The sequence below is a fragment of the Caloenas nicobarica genome, chromosome 9 (assembly GCF_036013445.1).
Source record: "Caloenas nicobarica isolate bCalNic1 chromosome 9, bCalNic1.hap1, whole genome shotgun sequence".
Taxonomy (NCBI): domain Eukaryota; kingdom Metazoa; phylum Chordata; class Aves; order Columbiformes; family Columbidae; genus Caloenas; species Caloenas nicobarica.
In genome coordinates this window covers 2948259-2967191 of record NC_088253.1, presented here as the reverse complement: position 1 = coordinate 2967191, position 18933 = coordinate 2948259, and the positions used below count along the sequence as shown (strand labels likewise).

Here is an 18933-nt window from a genome sequence, read left to right as displayed (position 1 = left end):
TTTGCTGAGTATTCAATATGATTTTCATTTGTTTCCTGAGGCAAACAGTATCATTTCAGTCCCCTCACTTGAGAGTTTCTGTGTGGGCTTGATGATTCGTGTAACCTTTCTGTGTACAGTAGAAAGGTTAAGGCTGTATTCCTCTTATCGATCTAGCAGCTCTGGAGTAGAACACGGCAACACATCCTCCAGCAAACCACAGACCTTTGTGGTGTCGTTCTCCAGGCTGGAGAGGCCCATCCGCCAGCACCGCTTATCAGCTGCGCTTGGACACCCGCGGAAGTTTTTCCTCAATCCTCTGTAGCAGTTTAAAGAGGGGAGGATTGCAGCTGCTGTAATTTTCATAAATCTCTTTCTTGTTCAGGTTTTTCAGCCTGGAGAAGAGAAGCTCCGGGGAGACCTTAGTGCGGCCTTTCTGTACTGAAAAGGGGCCGATAGGAAGGCTGGGGACAGACTTTGGAGCAGGGCCTGTTGTGACAGGACAAGGGGTGATGGTTTTAAACTAAAGGAGGGAGATTCAGGCTGGACATGAGGAAGGAATTGTTGGCCCTGAGGGTGGTGAGAGCCTGGCCCAGGTTGGCCAGAGAGGTGGTGGCTGAACCATCCCTGGAGACATCCCAGGCCAGGCTGGACGGGGCTCTGAGCAACCTGAGCTGGTGCAGATGTCCCTGCTCATGGCAGGGGGGGCACTGGGGGAGCTGGGGAGGGCCCTGCGACACAAACCAGCTGTAATTCTACAAGATCCTCATATCATTTCTAAGTTGCCTGCCTTCCTCAAAGCAGCAAATGATGCTGTGAGCCGCACTCCAGCATCAACAACATGACTTCTACTGCTTTGGTTACTTTTTTCGGTGTTGCTAAATCAGTGTTGGGGATTATCAGCTTCCAGACTTTGAACACCATAAATTAATGCTGTGATGTATGGGTAATTATTTATATGCAATAGTGGCTACTTGACTGTATATGGAATTCAGGTGACCTTCGTATGCAGTGAACACCTAATGCATCCTCAAATCCCTGCGTTTATTTGGTACGTGCGGTGGACACTTACAGCGAGGGCGGCCCCAGGGAAAAGCACTTCTCTGGCTGGGGCTGGTTCCTTCAGGCCGCTCTTGATACTCGGCTTTCTGTAGGATGGGACAGTGTTTGTCACAGAAAGGAGAAACCCTGGCGGTTCCCAAAAAGGTGTTGGCCAGGAGTGGGCGCTCTGACCCGTGGCTCCTGCCTGCGGTGGGGGGCCTGGAGTGGGCACCACCTGTGTGAGCCTTGGTGCTCCATAGGCACTAATTGAGCTGTGTTAATCCCACACTTCTGGCTCTAAAACCTGTTAACAGGATACTCTTTGAGCTCTTTTTCGGAGTGAGCGCAAATAGTTTTAAATTTTTCTCAGGTATGTGAGATCTTTTTCAAAATGAAAAATATGCTGTTTTCACAGGGCAATAAAGCATTCTCTCTTCTACTTGTTGAAAATAGCTGAAGAGTTTGAAAACAAATTCTCAAGCACTCAAAGATATTTTTCTTATTTTTGTCTACAAAAATCCTTAATTGAAGGAGTAAAAGTATCTATATAAATGTTTTGAGTAACGATATTAGTGGTGCTATGCAGTGGGATTTAACAGAAGGGGAAGAAGTAAATCGTTGATTTCTCTGACTGAATTCTGTGTTCACTTAAATTTTCTTTTAGATATACTCATTCCATTTTTCAATCTGTTTTTTCGTCTGAGCTAGGTAACACAAATCATATGCTCAGAAAACTGTAAAAATAGCTCTGTGTGTCCTCATTATACCCACCTATTTCTGTCTTACAGTAAAAGGAAAAAAATAGCTTTAGTCTTTTTCCTATTAAGATAGTAACAGCAAACATAAAGCTTGAAGTAATTGTATGGATTATCAAATACAAAAGAAGTAGGAGGTTTATATTATTGACAAACATATTTTCATTTTTTGTCTTCTGTACTGAAGGGTGTATTGTGAGGCACACAAACAATGCCTTTTGCATTACATTACACAATACTGCTGTTTCAAATAGAAACACACAGAATATTTCCCCAGAAGTGTGCGTTACTCTGAATTTAAGCTGTCAGAGCACGTTAGTGCTCTGGTTACACATTGAACAAGACTGATGGTTTTTAAGTGTTCTGCAACTGCTGTTATAGAAAGTCTCAGCACTGGTTCAGCGAGATGGATGAATCTTGCTCTGTACCTTGGTAGCAATAGGCGATGTCTCTGGTTTGCTCATCTATTGTTTTGTATCTCTGTAGACCTTGTTATTTTTTTATTATTATTATAGTAGACCTTATGATTCTAAAATTGCTTTCTGTGGATGACACTGAGTAGAGTTAAAACAGAATACAGATTTGGATTTGTACCTAAAAATTCATTTTTAACTTTATTTCTTTAAAATAGCATTGCCATACGAGGGAACATTTAGAAAGTATATGATGGATATAATTGTATTTCAATGCACTGACTGTGTGAATGATACCGTGTAAAGTAAAAACTGTATATTTCATGGTTCTGATTTCAATTGGTGTTTTTCAAAATTACAGTATTTTGCAATACTACTGTTGTATCTTTCTTCTGCATAGTAAATAAGTGCTAAGAAATCGAGCCCTTTGGAAAAATTTCCCTCAGGTTAAGAGCCTTCTTTTTATTTTCTGTTCCTTTCCTTAGACTTCCCACCCTTCAGCAGCTAACAGTAACTAAATAGGCATGCGTACATTGGGAGGGAAGCGAGGGTCGTCCTGGGGGGATTAAAACGGGGGTGGTCAGTAGGTCAGAGAGGTTCTCCTGCCCCCCTGCTCTGCCCTGGTGAGGCCGCATCTGGAATATTGTGTCCAGTTGTGGGCCCCTCAGTCCCAGCAGGACAGGGAACTGCTGGAGAGAGTCCAGCGCAGCCACGAAGGTGCTGAAGGGAGTGGAGCATCCCCCGTCTGAGGAAAGGCTGAGGAGCTGGGGCTCTGGAGCTGGAGAAGAGGAGACTGAGGGGTGACTCGTTCATGGGGATCAATATGGAAAGGGGGAGTGTCAGGAGGATGGAGCCAGGCTCTTCTGGGTGACAACCAGTGATAGGACAAGGGGCAGTGGGTGCAAACTGGAACACAGGAGGTTCCACTGAAAGATGAGAAGAAACTTCTTCATGGTGAGGGTGCCAGAGCCTGGCCCAGGCTGCCCAGGGAGGTTGTGGAGTCTCCTTCTCTGCAGACATTCCAACCCACCTGGACACCTTCCTGTGTAACCTCATCTGGGTGTTCCTGCTCCGGCGGGGGGATTGGGCTGGATGAGCTTTCGAGGTCCCTTCCAGGCCCTGACATTCTGAGATTCTGTCAGAGCAGGTTTAATTTCAACTTTGAGTTTTCGTTGAGTGCCATGGGTCATCGCTGCACCTCAAACGCCCCCTCACCCATCAGACGTGCGCCGGGTGTACGCAGGGCCTGGCAGGGCTGGGCCGGGCTCCTAAGCCATCCGCGATGGCCAAACAAAGTTGCCATTAGTGCGCTTTCCTAATAATTGTGAGGGTTTCCCAGTTGGTGTGTGGTTGTCTGTAATCCGAGGGAGCAGCCCGCGGGTCACACGCGGTTGCCGGGCGGCAGGAAGGTTGTTGGTCGCGGGGTTGTGTGAGGGAGTCTCTCCCCAGCGGGAAGCGGCGCTTCTCCTTCTCCTTCCTCAGATGGCTAAATTAAGGCTTGGATGAGAGACATTTAAGAAGCCGTTAAGTGCTTTTGATGTTGGGGATAATGATCCTTTAAGGTAGCACCCTTCTGTCCTTTTGAAGGCTTTGTCAGTTAGTTGACGTATAATATTACTTCTGGCTTTAAAAATGGCACTGGATTTTCTGTAGCATTGAAATGTTAACCCTGGTGCTTTAGCTTCATACCAATGTGTGAAATTACTTTGATTTTAATTAAGATAAATTCCCATTTAGCACCTCTGCAGCACTTTGTGGAAAGTAAGAGCAGATACATTCTCTTTCTTGTCCTGGAGAAATTATACTTTGCATTTCTTTTGTACTTTCAATTTGATACTGTAATCTTAATTTCTTATCACACAGTTCAGTCTCTGATGCTGCTGGGGAGATAGGAGGGGAATTGAAGCTCTCGAACTTCTAAATATCCATGAATAACAGACTTGTTCAAGCTGACATGAACCTTAGGAGATCCAGTCTCCTGCCTTAAGCAGGGTCAGCGCTGAATTCAGGCCATGTTGTTTAGAGCTTCTGTCCAATCAAACTTCGAAAACCCTCAAGGACAAAGATTCTGCAGCTTCTCTGGGCCTCTTTCATAGTGAATTTTGGTTTGTTTGTCTGTCTCTAGTTGGATCCTCCCTTGTGTCAGTCTGTGACCATTGTCTCTTGTTCTTCCATAAATCTCAGCAGAGCACCTGGCTCCATCCTCTCGGTCGTCTCTTTGCAGAAGGCCACTCTTAGGTCCCCTCTCAGTCTTCAGTTCTCTGGGCTGAACAAGCCCTGTGCCCTCAGCCTGGCCTTTCAGGAAATTTCTTCTTTGGAAATTTGTAAATGGTTAAGAATATGATGCAGTGAAGAAATGCCAGCTGCTTTAAAAAGAACTAGGTTGTTTTAATAAATGAAATGGATTTTCTTACCTAGCTATTCTTGTTTTGTTTTATTTTACAGTGGATTCCAGTCTTGCAAGACTTCAGAAATAAAGACACACTCTGGGGCTTTGTACCGTATCACAATAACAAATCTTCAGTGGAAACTTCATTTCCAATTACGCTTCATATTGGAGATTACAATATGGATGGCTACCCAGATGCTCTTGCTATACTAAAAAACACATCTGGAAGGTAAAGCATATGTAAACCTAGACATAAAGACTACCCAATGCATGTTCAATCATTGCTCGTACAAATTACTAATTTCATTGCATCCCATTCATTTTACCGAGTGAACAAGACTTTTGTTCTCTGCCAAATGTTACGCTTTTAGACGGTGTGTGCTTACCTGGTGTGTGCGGAATGCAGAGTTGTACAGGCTCAATGACTGTGACTCTCGGTGGCGAATTGCGCAGGGGACTGGAGCATGACGTACCGTTTTAGGCACTCCTCCCGTATCACAGGAGCTGGTTATCTCTCCCTTTCCTTTCGCAGAACATCTTCTGTAAATTCCTGCCTTCAGCTGTCGGGCTTGGCTGGTCGCACCAGGCTGCTGTGAGCGGGGCAACCTGTTCCGTGCTGTCACAGGGAGTGAAAAATGCAGTAGAACCAGGAATTTTAGATATACCTAGTAAGGTAGCCGTGATTTTATATTGTCCAAATATAATGGAAATAAGTAAACTCTACCCCCTACTAAAAGAAGAAAAAATCTAACCTTTCCTTAAATTTGTCAGTGTCATCTTTCTCCTCCTTTCTTTCTTCCTTACTTGCTTTCCCAGCACTCTATCGCTATAATACCATCTGGTGGGAGGGGGGATGCGGACAGGGAGGCCGGTGTGCGCGGCGGGTCAGGGGCGCTCAGAGCGGCTGCCCGAGCAGGGGCTGCCAGTGGCTCTGCCCCAGCAGCGGCTGCGGGGGAAGGCCCAGCTCAGCAAGATAAGGCCCAGCTCAACGGGGGAAGGCCCAGCTCAGTGGGATAAGGCCCAGCTCAGTGGGATAAGGCCCAGCTCAGCAGGGGAAGGCCCAGCTCTGTGGCATAAGGCCCAGCTCACCGGGGGAGGCCCAGCTCTGTGGGATAAGGAAGGCCCAGCTCTGTGGGATAAGACCCAGCTCTGTGGGATAAGACCCAGCTCTGTGGGATAAGGCCCAGCTCTGTAGGATAAGGCCCAGCTCAGTGGGATAAGGCCCAGCTCAGTGGGATAAGGCCCAGCTCAGCAGGATAAGGCCCAGCTTAGTGTGATAAGACCCAGCTCAGTGGGATAAGGCCCAGCTCAGCGGGGGAAGGCCCAGCTCAGCAGGATAAGGCCCAGCTCAGCAGGATAAGGCCCAGCTTAGTGTGATAAGACCCAGCTCAGTGGGATGTAGCCACCCGGGGCCGCTTCACCAGCGATGATACCACTGGCGTGTCCTTGGCTTTACCTTGAAGCAAAGCAGCATGTTTTCATGTGAACATCTTTTTGCTTGACAGTCAAAATGATGAATAGAATTGTTTACTTCTAAGAAAAACCAAAAAGAGCTCTAGAGACTGTAAAGTCAGAGAACCTGACTGCAGACAGGACATCATGCTGTGCCCTGTGAGGTCTGGCTGATGCTGCACAACTTGGCTTTGCCAGCTTCTAAAGAGATGTCACATCATCTGCGTATCTGTGCTATCCTCTTTGTCTTCCTCATGTCATCGCTTGTGAAAGGTATTTTAATCAATACCGTATGGAGTCTCAACATCTTCCTTACTGGGCTCTGTAACAAATACTTGCACTAGTGCATTACAAGGCAAAATAAGTCTCTCTGACGGGTGTATTTATTATCTTCCTCTGTATGGTATTTTGGATGAGCTTGGGTGCAGGTTCATAGTTGGAATTAATGCTCTGTAAGGAAAATAACTGAGGAGTTCAGAAGAGTATATCGACCGAATTTAGATGCTGAAGTCCAAGAAGTCAATTCAGATCCTCTAGTGATTGCCTAAAGATGTCACTCACTGAGATTTCTGTGTCGGAGTTCTTCAGATAGACACACACCTAAAAGTGACCCAGTTTCAGAGCTATGTGCTTGTTTTCAGGCTCCGTGACAAGGCTGTGAGCAGCTGAGCTCTGTCTGCACCTCCGAGCCCTACAATACCCAGCAGAGCAGCTGCTGCGGTGGGATGCGGCAGAGGAGACGCCGCTGCTGTCCCGAACGGGCGCGCGGTCCCAGCCCAGGGCCCTGCTGGGGGTTTGTTCCTCCCCTCGCGCTTGTGGGACTTTGCATCTTCTGTCCGGCAGCTGCTGAGTAAAGACGCTCAGCAGGCCAGGGAGCGCAGCAGCACCGAACTCTTGCCTTTTCCACAGAAATACCGTCACATCTCAGCTATCGAGTTGTTCTTGGCTTTTTTTTCACCAGCGTTGTGTTTTGAGCTGTGCTACAGCTGTCTGCTGGTGCCTGTCCTGCTGGCCGGTGCACTTCAGAAAAGGCTTTATGAAGATTTATGGAGTTCAGAGTTTTATTTGAAGTTGTTCTATCTTTTAAAATCCTTCGGAGCCTCTCTCGTCTGGCTGGTATATGATTATGGCAATGTAATTTTATGTAAAAGATTTAAGTAGTTTATAACTAGTTACTCCTATTAAAGCCCAGGAAGTTACCGATGTCTCATTGCAAGGAATTACTGTGATACACTTTTATCTTTATTCTCCTTGTTTCTGAAGCAGTTTGTTTATTCAGTTGGGTGCATCTTAAAGTTATTTTGAAAGTTGACTTCAAAGCTGAGTGACACAGGAAGGCACAAGGACTGAAGGCACTGGCAGGTGATTTGACAGGTTATTAAAAAGGAAGTTCAGGGAGCCGAGGAAGTCTGGCAAAGAAAGAGTAAGTAAACTGAGAATTAAGAAATATGTTGCTTATTAACACTGTCTGTTTCCAGTATTTGTAGAAAAGTGATGGGAACAGGCTCTTCATGCTTTGGGATGGGAATGACAGTCACAGTTTTTGCACTCATGATCAGATGTCACTTTCAAAGTCATATTATTTCATTTTTTCTGAGACACTTAAGCAAATACTTCCTTTGAAAATGTGTAACTGGGTCATAGACTGGAGAGAATTAAACCAGTGTGGGAATTAAATTAAAAGCTCCTCTTAAATTAGAGCAAATTAAAATGAAAACCTTATTTAATTGATTTTAAACACTTCTGGATCAAGCTGTTTATTTCTTTCTTTGAAGCCTTTCATGCTACATCCACAGAGCTAATTTCAGTGATTGATTACTGTGATTAAATGATAAAAGCATTTTTGTAAACTCTCGACCTCAATCTGTGCGGCAATCAGGGAAGCCCGGCTTCTTGTTGCCGTCTGTAACTTAAAGAAATTAAAGGAGGCAGAAACCATTTTATTCATCTGAAAATATACTGATACATGATAATGGAAGAATATGATTAAAATCAGTTATATGCTTTCATCACAATTCAGGAAAACTCTTTCAGAGAAAATACCTACAAACCACTGAAATAAAACCATGCTCGTTAGGAATCGCCTTGGTTTGCTGTCCTGCCAGGTGAGTCATTCAGGAAGATGATTAATAGCTTCAAGTATTCTCAGAACTGTTTCATCTCCTGCCATATCCTTTTGATTTCAAATAAAAGTGTGCAATACTCTGACAGCGTGGAGATGTTCCTTACCAGCAACAGGAAAAAGGAATCTCTCTTGTGGTTGCAAGTGCGGTGGGGTTGAACCCTGAGACTCAATAAATTCCGGCAGGTGAACGTGCTCAGTTCCCAGTCGACTCATACATATTTATCTGTCCATTATGAATTATTTTAACTTCTGACTTGAGTCAAAACCTGCGCATTAGAATTCCAGTCCCCAGATTTTTCTTTAGTCTAGATACATACATGAATTTTTATTCCTTCTAGTTAGGACTCTGTTCAAAATTGTGTGTGTATATAGAAGAATAGTAATAATAGGTAAAGGGATTTTATCAGTAGTTATGCATTGGTTCATCTCTACTTCCCATCTTATCTAAATGTATTCCTTTTTTCACATGCTGGTTTTAAATTGGCTCTGGTAACATGGGAAGTGTAAGTACTGCATGCGAGTCTGTAAACACCCATCTGTCTCCCACCTAACTGCATGAAACAAATTTTGTTTAACCACCTCTTTTGAAATTAGATGCTAATAAGTGGCATCTTTTAATGCAAAAATGTAATCTAAGGAAGCTTTTTTTTTCAATTATGCTTTTATTGAAAGGAAATGTTTTTCACTGGTAATGGTAAAGTTGGAAATACAGTATCTCTCGCTCTGACGTTGGTGATAAATAACGATAAAGACTGAAACTTGGAGATAACAAACAGTTAAATGGAGAACTTTGAGTATAATACACTTCTAGAAAGTTTTCCAGGTATTCGTGCTCAGTTTTAAATTAATGTATAAGTATTAATCCTTTATAAGGGTATACTTGAAAGGACTCTTATTTGACCAAATTATCTCTTCCTAAATTATTGCTACTTGTCAGAACTAAGGTTGGATAGAGGAGTTCTTTCAAATGTGGGATTGATGAGCACCTTGTAATTGAGCAAACAACAAAAAAACAAGAGGTAAATTCAATTATTCTGAATGTCTGGAATAAGATATTAGTCATTTAGTTGTCTTCTGTATAACTGTAATGGACTAGCCTAAAACTGACAGACTGAGAGATGTATGAAATTAAGCCGTAAATATTTCATTCTAATTGCAAATAAATACGTTCAAATAAATTGAGGTAAGTCTTCAGTCTTTCTTTGGTGTTAAGCCTTGCTCGTAGTTCTTCAGCCTTATGAAATTCAGCTGTACTGCAGAGGTGACTTTGGTCAGAAGGTTCCAGCCAGCTCTGTACTTCATGGAATATCAGTGGGAGCTGTTTGGGATGCGGTGGTGCAGGCAGGACGGGATTCAGCTGCCGCTGGGGACACGTTGGAGTGTACACTCCGCGTTAAAAGGGCTGCAAGTACGAGTGATGCACTCGTCTTAGCTGGGAGTTCTTTGCTCTACCTCTTCTCAGGATTTAAGTTGAATTGTTAAGCTGAACTGTGTAGCACTTCAGCGTGGATCGGAAGGTTTTACCATTGTAGCAGTGTCCGTCTTCGTTTTTTTCCATAGGCTTTCCGGGACGTTGTTTTGTCGTTTTAAGGATGCTGATGAATTTCATTGCTACAGGGAGAAGTTTTTCTGATGGTGTTAATCTTCAAATTTGGTTTAAAATCATAGGATGGTGATAAACTTGCTCTTGGTAGTTGTAGCATGTGGCACACGTGAAACCTGGAGGCGGGTACTTGGATTCTGAAGACACTTGTGCATTAATGGCCTGAAGAACGTCAGGACCTGACTGGCAGCTCAGGGGCCAAATCCAGGCGTCAGGGGTTCTGAGAACGAACTGAGCAGCTGAGGAGGCAGCAAAAGCCCATTTTCCTTCCCACTGCGACTGTCCCTGTCCCTGTCCCTGCAGCAGGGTCCCCCGCTGGCGTGGGGCACCTGGGGACCCCAGTCAGCCCAGTCCTGGAGCCACGGCAACTGGGAGGGGTCCAGAACAGCATCACTTGGCTAACAATTGCTGAGACACTCTAGATATAGATCCCATGAGGTTCAGGATTACGTAGTCAAAACGTAAAATAATTTATTAACGTTTCACTGCAGTGTTTTATTTTTTATCTTGTATTGAGTCAAGTGGGAATCGCTCGACTGCGCACAGGAAAAAGTGAAGTTTGTGCACCAAGACAATTAGTTCTAACGTGTGGAGCTGGGAGCGGCGCTCACCTGGAGAACTGGTGGCAGCTCCAGGCACTGAGGCTGTTCAGGTACCTGCAAATACATCCGGGTATTGCTGCCCTTTTTCTTGGGGGGGAGCAAACCTGGAGACTGACCCCCCCCACCAAACAAGCGCTTTTTGGTTTTTCCTCTCTCCAGAAGCTGCTGTGGGAGTGCATTTGTTTGCTTTGTAGAGGTAGGTGGTTTGAAATTGTTTCTAGGTGTTGTAGGTAATGGCTACATATGCACCATAAAATCCTTATCTAGGATATTATCAAGAGGGAACGGGCTGAAAATACACGAGGAAAAGGAAAATCATGTTCTCGCAGTTTCAATCAAAAAGGAGGAACTATTTACACATAAGTAAATGTATCAGAAATTAATCTTTTCAGCAGAAAGTACTAATATTAGGAGTGTATTTTAGTTGGCTCATGCTGTTCAGATACTAATGGCAGGATATATCGTTCAAAATTTTGGCCAGAAATGTGAGGAAAGTTAAGAATCAAATAGAATAATTTTGGAGTTAAACATGAGTCTGTAACTTAGTTCCTTGCTATAAATACTGTCCATTTTTTAGAAAGGACAAAGCAAGATGATGTAAAAGACACCTGAGTGATAATTGTTTAGAAGCTACATATCTAATAAGTTATCAGCTCTTCTCATCGTGCTTTTCAAAGATGCTTTTAGAGAAAATAAGAGGAATTCTGTGCTGGTATAGAAGTGAAAATGACTCGAAAACATCAATAAAATAAATGGCAAGGAATTGCCTTGGAAAGTGACAGGAAATAAGGCTCAGCTTCCATTATAAATCTAATAATAGCTAGCTTGGAAATGGAAAAAACTCTGTGCTTCCAGTGAAGTGATGCATTTCTGTAAATTCCACTTTAAAAAATAAATAAATAAACCACTAAAAAGATGTTTAACATTGCAGCTCACGCTTCAACCTTGGTTTATCCTGTCTTTCTCACCCATAGTACTAGTTTTCATTAGCTTTAGAATTTCGTTATTTTTGTTTGTTACTCTGCAAATTCTGGTTTACGGTAAGCCAGAACACTGGCTTTTTAAAAAATGAAATAAGAATCAGATTTCAACTTCGCGTGACTCACAACAGTGGATCTATGTGTGTGTCCTTGTAGGTATAGTTAACATTTGCTGTAGCTTAACATTTATTTGTCATGTCTTCGAGTTGTTGTGTTGCTAAGCAAGCTTATACTTGTGTTTCCAAAGGAGCTGTGTGGGGATAAGTCCGTTATATGAAATGGAATTTGCTGCTCTGCCACAAGGGATGCTGCACTTCTCAATTCATTGATTTTTTCCTCTACAACCCCGCTCGCTAGTGCTCTTTCCAGCCTGCAGGGTCTCTGTAGGGTCTGGCATTGGTTTTAGCTTCCTGTCGCTTGTCCTGGAGTTTGTTGATCGAGAAGGGTGCAGGAAAGTGGCATTTCCCGGCTCAATGCCACTTTAATATCTTCTTTTTTTCTCACAGTGCAGTTGGAGTTCTGTTATTGTTTGTCCAGTTTGTGATGTTTTGAAAGCCATTAAATGCACACTACCGAGGAGAGGAGTAGGGATTTGGTCTAATCTTTTATTTAAAATGGCATGTGATGTGTAAGAATATTTATTAACGGAGCTGAGGTGGGAAGAGATTGTCATAAAATAATGAAAAAGCACTGATGATTTTTGAGTAGCGTTTAAGGCGAAGGGATTAAGGAAGATGGCAGGTAAGTGCACTTGTACTTGTTTCAGAATGAAGTAAGAATATGCTCGGTCTTTTGAGTGGATGCTTAATGAAATGATTCCTGCTGATTCAGACCCATTTATTTAGTGTATTCATTGGTTTAAGTCAGGCATGATATGATGGTTGTAATCCTATCTGTAAAGTTTTCATAAATGCTTATGGATTTTAAAGTAGCCAGTGGCTTCTGCCTTTCTTTTTATTATACTTAACTTGAGCAGTTTTTAATTACTTATTATTACTTTATTTATTATTATTAATTATTTAATTACAAGGTCTTTGCAATGTCCATTATTTAGCCCTTATACAGCAAATCAGTTGTTCTGTATTGTTGTGTTTTACAGCAATCAACAAGCGTTTTTACTAGAAAACGTCCCGTGCAATAATGTAAGCTGCAAGAGTGTCCGTCGCATGTTTAAAGTGTTTTGGGAGCTCTCGGATCTGAATCAAATCAAGGACGCGGTGGTAGCCGCCTTCTTTGACATCTACGAGGACGTGAGTTGAGCCCTTTCCCCGCGCGAGCAGCGTCTCTGTGCTGCCTCCTGCGCTGCCCTGAATCGCCATCCATTTACATGATTTGGGAGATTTTCAAATGAGTAGTGGAAGTGTAAACTTCGCTGCACGCACTCGTATTTTTTCCCTTTGTATCTCTAAGGGAGTTTGTTTGCTAAATGTAGATGTTATGTAGAGTAAAACAGCATTCTAATGTAAAGTTTTTTCCTCTAGGGAATCCTGGATATCATTGTGCTAAGCAAAGGCTACTCCAACAAGGACTTTGCTATCCATACGTTAAAAAATAACTTTGAAGCAGATGCCTATTTTGTTAAAGTTATTGGTAAGTTATCACTGTACAGTCAAGTCAAAACGGGACCTTGAGAGGAATGTGAATATTTGAGCCTCTGTGTATGATAATGATACGGTATGATCATTCTAGAAAAGAAAAAACACAGATGGAAAAATATTATGGATTGCAGAGATCTCTTGTTGCAGAATCTGAACTTGGATAGGTTGGTTCTGTTTCATTTCAAAGGGGGTTTACTTGGTTTTATTTTAGTGTACTTATGAAAATTCAACGTAATTCTGCCCACTGTTTTCAACACTCTAGCTGCTTTTAGTATCTATGTTGACCACAATGACCTTTAAATAAGTGTTCATCATCTCTAGAGTGTGGTGTTTTGCTTTTTTTTACAAGAATGCATGTCTTGTTTCACTCATTAACTAGAGGCAGGCTAAATCTTTCATCCTGGAGCTTTTCTTCTGCATCCTAACAAAATTCTAAAGAGAGATACTAGATCTCTAAAACCTCATTTCTCAGCTGGCTTCTGAAGGAAAAAACAAGAATTATCAAGCGTCTAAAATATGATCAGCAGGGAAAGAGCACATGGAACCAAGTTATTCAGCCTAAAAAAGAAAAGTAAGGCAGATCCATGTCACTAGTCTGTGAGGATGCAGAACAGCGGGGGAATCGTGTTCTGTGTGCCCGTGCAGGATACAAATGATGTAACAAACTACAAAGAGTAAATAGGAAGAATAGTTTCCTAAAAGAGAGTTTGTGAAGTACTAACATGAATACCTGGAGAAGCTGCAGAGTTACCAACATTAGAGGTCCTGACAACTAGGTGAAGAAATTATGAAGTATATTTAATTGTTTTTGAGGTAACAGGCTGGACTGGCTGAACGTATGAGGCCCCTGCTGTGAAACTTTGGTACAACACTTTACATAACATAATGTTGTTAATGTAAAAATGGCATTAGATCTACATATATCTGTCCCTCAACTTAGATTATTTTTTATTGTGTGATGCTATTTAAAATTTGGAGGAAGATTAGCTCGTAAATCACTAACTTGAGGAAAATACAATTATGCTTGCACATATAAATATGTATGTCATAGCGAGAGAGAAAGGAACCAGAAGAAATCACAGCAGTATTGATTTGAAGAAACACGCTGTGTTTGCCCTTTTCTCTTGCCTGTTCTCAGAAACCCAGGCAAGAACCAACAACCAAGTGCACTTATTTTCATCTGTGCCTTGGGTGGTTGCAATCTTTTCTCTCCAGGAGAGACTTCTGTCTCTTTTGCTGTCGCTCTGTCACATCGAGCCTACTTTACTGGAGTTCTTTTTTGTATCATCTGGCAATGATGCCGAATCTCCTGCGAAACGGGCTGGTTCCATTTCGTTGAGGACCGGCATGGTGCATGATCTGTTCTGAGAGCCGCTTTGTTTCCACGTGTGAGTCACTTTGGTGTTTTCAGCATAAAAGCACCACAGGCCAAAAAAAAGGGATCTTCCCATAAGAGCGCAGATTGACAATGAGCATGGCAAGGGCGCGGGGTTAGGTAGAGCCTTGGTTTGAAAGGCTGGAGTTAGATTATGATATTTGTAATGGAGAGAAATGAGGTGTTCGGATTGCACACCCCACCGGGTGCTTCCAGGCTGCAGAGCTGCCGAGCTTTGAGCTCATCGCTTGTCTGTCGGCTTTGATTTTTTGGAGAATGTGTGAGTAATGAGGCTGTATTATGAGGACAGAGCTAAACAGGAACAACTAGAGGTTCACCTTCAAAAATGGTACTTGCCTTCATGTTATTTAAATGCAGCTGATCCTCTAAAGCACACGTAAGATAAACAGACCTGCAGGTCCTGCTGGAGGCGAATGCGTTCGTGACTTGCTCCTTAGCCTGAGCGCTGTTCTCATCATAATACCCCGTAATGATTTGTCATGTCAATGGAAGCCTTCTTTTAAATAATACTGTACATGGGTAGTGTAATTCACACAAGCACGCTGAAAATCCTCTAGAAAACTCTTGCACTTCACAAAGCCGTGTTAGAATTAGAATTGCGTGAAATTTTAATAGGGAAAGGAGTAACTTGCAGCATCCTTTTTGATTCACTCTGTGTAAATCTGGCTTAAAAATTAGCGCAAGCCTTTTTTTTAGCACCCTTTTGGCGTGTGAGTATTTTTGCATAGAAACCGCAGGAAATGGGAATAAATGAGTGGTCTAAAAATATTTTTACTGTGATACAGGGTAGAGTATTTCTAACAAAACACGCTTTGTGCAAGTTAGGGTATGAATAGATGCGCTGTGTTCGCTTGTTTGGCATATGGACAATGTGAACAGTTTTGCTCGTTGTAACTGACGTCAAGTGTGCTTGGTCAGATTGTTTGTTCCAGTGCTGAACCAGAACAGCAAATCTCCGCGTGCTGTTCTGTATCAACACGGGAAGAGTTGGTTCCACTCGCGTGCACACCGGAATATGACATACACAATAAGCTTGTAGCTGGAAAAGTCTGTCTGTGGATACAAAGTCTTCAAATTCTGCTTTGCCACACCTTTATCTTACATGTCCAGATATGTATGTGTATATAGCTATATTTTTAATTGCCTAAAAATAACAGATTGTTCTGTATTTGGAAATTTCAACATTTTTAAATCGCAAGCAAAGAATGATATCTTGGGAATCACGGCAGCTGTTAATATTTGCACACAAAATATTAGGAATGTTCCTCCACTGGAACAGTGCATTTCTGACTGCACAGGGAACGATTTCCAATCAGACTCTTACACTATGAACATCTTACGGGCACCTTTAATATTGCCCCATCCCCCAACATTTTTACCTGAAACTCCATGTTTTATCAGTTAAAACAGTACAGCTGCATCTCTGCCAATATTTTCAAATGCTCAGTAGTGAAGAATTATGAATAAAATGTACAGTCCACTATTTAAAAACTGGTTTAATTTTGAATTTTTATAGTGGGAACTCTTTCGAAGCTGGTTATCCAATGGGGAATGATAAATCAGTGACTAGCCGATGAATTTCTGCAAAGAAGTGTACTTCAAACGGAGTAGGAAGGGTTTTATACACTGCTATAAGTCATAGAGAAGACATTTATTGTCTCTATGTGTTTTAATGGATATCTGGCACTTTGACTAGAAGAGATCTCAGAGGTGGAACTTGTCAGATGCTTGTTAACATAAACTCACGCTTTGGTTTTGCAGTTCTCAGCGGCCTCTGCTCTAATGACTGTCCTCGGAAAGTCACCGTAAGTATAACTAGAACTTTACTATTTAGCTTCAAATAAGTTGAGGTCTAATTATAGCAAAAGCTTTCCGCATAGTAAGAGAGTTATTTACTGGAAGAACGTGTGATCCAAATCGTGACTGGCCAAGTGTGATGTGTGATGATTTCTGTTTTAATTATTTTAATCAGCTCCAGAGACCCCGCAACTCACCCACTGGACTTCCAGTCAGTAAATTGTTGAGCGACGTTCCCAGGGAAAGTTGCCCGCAAGGGGAACTCAGAGGAGCAAAACCGGGAAATGTCATTTTGAATTGGAAATACAAAACCTGCTTCAAATGGGACAGACTTTTTCTTCAAGCCTATTTGAAGACATAGGGTTTAATTTCCGAGATAAAGTAATAAGGGTGTTTGACAGTATTATTAGCTTAATTACAGAACTAAAGAGAGGGTTTAAAAAGCAAATCTTCACAACAGATGTTGATGAAAATTTCATTATCAAGATCATAGAAATGCTATTGCCTCCGCTGTAAAAGAAGTTCTCTGTGAGAAAATAACATACATTATGCCAGAATACAGCTACTTGGCATAAAAAACCCCCAAACTAAAACAAAGAAAAAAACGCCACCAGTTTTTCACCTTATCTAGTCGTCTTTCATAGATCTGTATTAACTTTACTTTTTGCGGTCTCCTTACTCGTCATTCTAAACAATTATTTTTCAGGTTTTGATCCCATCTCTCATCATAATCACTTATTGTTGTGGTTTAGAACTTACCACATCAACGTCTCATTTAGTATTATTTCTGTAACTCATTTGTAAAATCTTTACTGGGTTTGATATCTTGATGTCAGCTGGAATTCAGCACTTAAAAAAAAAACAAACCACACCTTTCTTTAAAATATATTTTTACAGTTGTACCCCCCGTTTTGTCCCTACCACAGCAGAAAATTGTTTCTTCCCCTCCCTTCTTAATTAGGTGAATTTGTTACAGTTCATCATTCTGTAATCCACAACTTCCTTTGATTTATTTCTTTTATTTATTTTTCCCCTCATTTTCTCCCTCAAGAGAATTTGCTTAAAATAGTATCGGTACTCAAGAAGTAACTATTCAACCACTTTCATGAATTAAATAAAATGCTGCTAAATAATGATAACAACATTCTGAATTTGTGTAGTATTTTTCGATTCAGAAAGATTATCAAGAGAGTGCATTATCTCAGCCTATTTTTCAGAACATGCTGTTATTTCTTTGGATGCTTAGGGTTTTTTTATTTTACTTGTAACTTCCAAGGAAACATTAAACCTTTTGCCAGAGGACTCAATAGTGTTGCACTCTTCATGAGAAACTAAACGTTACTTGGACAACAAATTAGCCTTATTTTGAAAATTGATTTCCACTTAATGCTATGACCAAAACAGTTACGAGATTTAAAAATTATCCGTGCCAATAGGAAATAATTAACAGAGAAATGTTTTTCTTTGGTTTACTGTTTTATTATTATAGCTTTGTCTGCTCCTGAAATTTTGCCTGCTTTTTGTTGGTTTTTCTTCCCCTTTGTAGCCTTTTGGTGTCAATCAGCCGGGTCCTTACATCATGTACACGACTGTAGATGCAAATGGATACCTGAAAAACGGGTCAGGTAAGATAAGCTGATGGTGAGAATACACGTAGCACGGTCTCTCTGTCTGTACTTCCCAGCAAACTCAGGAGTTGGGAAGAAGCCCAGAGTGTGAAATGCGACGGGTTTTCAGTAGTGTCTTTGGTTTACAAGGCTAAAACCCCCAAACTTTCTCTTCTTTCTGTACAGCTTGCATATTTATTACAAACATTGCAACTGCATTCTTTTTGCCTTCTCTCCGATGCAAATGGCGTTTGAACAGGTGGCTTTACCTTGCCAAATCTGAAAAATCGTTGGGTACAATATCATCGGTTTGTGAAATAGTGTAAGCTTTAATGATTTACCTTTTCTACCAGTGCTTAGCAATTATGGATTAAGAAAGAACAGTGGCCTAAATAGAATCTTGTAGCTGCATGGCGAAGGATCAATGTAATGTTCAGTAAACACAGGATGCATTTTTGTGGAGTTGTTCGCTACACCCGGCAGGTGAACAGGCGTCTGTAACATCAGGAGCAGCGTGAGGAAGACCGAGGGAACGGCCGCATCCTTTCACGTGGTACAGGAACTACAGGTGTCAAAGATTCATTAGGTAACAGGGTCAAAATGAAGGGAAAGAAGCAACGCTTCGTGCAGCTCATAGCTTAACAAGAGGTTTATTGCATGAGATGTTGCAGATGCCACAGTTTACATGAGTCCAAAGACAAAGTAGGCAAAAGAAGAACAGTCCATTAGGTCATGGTCCTTGCCTGATGTCCTGGGGTTTATGCTGCCTTCCCAAGTACATACTAGTGGCTCCTAGAAGACACAGGTGACTGTACTGAGTGGTCTGTTAGTCTAATTTATGAATGTTAATCTTATGAGCACATCTCAGAATGGACTCAGGAAAAAAAATGGCAAACTCGCAAGCCAGCACACGAGGAGAGTGTGCGCGTCTGTGAATTGTGCCATTCTGACCCCTTCCCACTGGGGGCAACTGTCCGTATCTGTCACTCAAGTCTTACTTCAAATTAAACTCATGTTTTTTTAAAAAGTTTTCCGTAATTCACAGGGAAAACTGTGCCCTGTATAACATTAATTTAAATAATAGCAGTAATTTAGGGGAAAAAATGCTGATGTGTTAAGGTCCTAAAACAATGATGATGTTGTCACCTTGAATACTGTGCTCAGGACTGTTAATTCCACCCTAGAAAAAATGAGAG

General features: G+C 41.8%; 1 protein-coding gene across 2 annotated transcripts in view; it reads left to right on the top strand.

The window, feature by feature from the left end:
* The window catches only part of ITFG1 (integrin alpha FG-GAP repeat containing 1), an 87611-nt gene that overhangs the window by 48298 nt on the left and 20380 nt on the right, over positions 1 to 18933 (top strand). For both annotated transcript variants that reach the window (XM_065640818.1, XM_065640819.1), the window contains exons 10-14: positions 4634 to 4806; positions 12439 to 12589; positions 12821 to 12929; positions 16095 to 16138; positions 17677 to 17755. In XM_065640818.1, coding sequence (XP_065496890.1) covers positions 4634 to 4806; positions 12439 to 12589; positions 12821 to 12929; positions 16095 to 16138; positions 17677 to 17755 — 556 coding nt within the window. The remainder of the gene's footprint in view (positions 1 to 4633; positions 4807 to 12438; positions 12590 to 12820; positions 12930 to 16094; positions 16139 to 17676; positions 17756 to 18933) is intronic.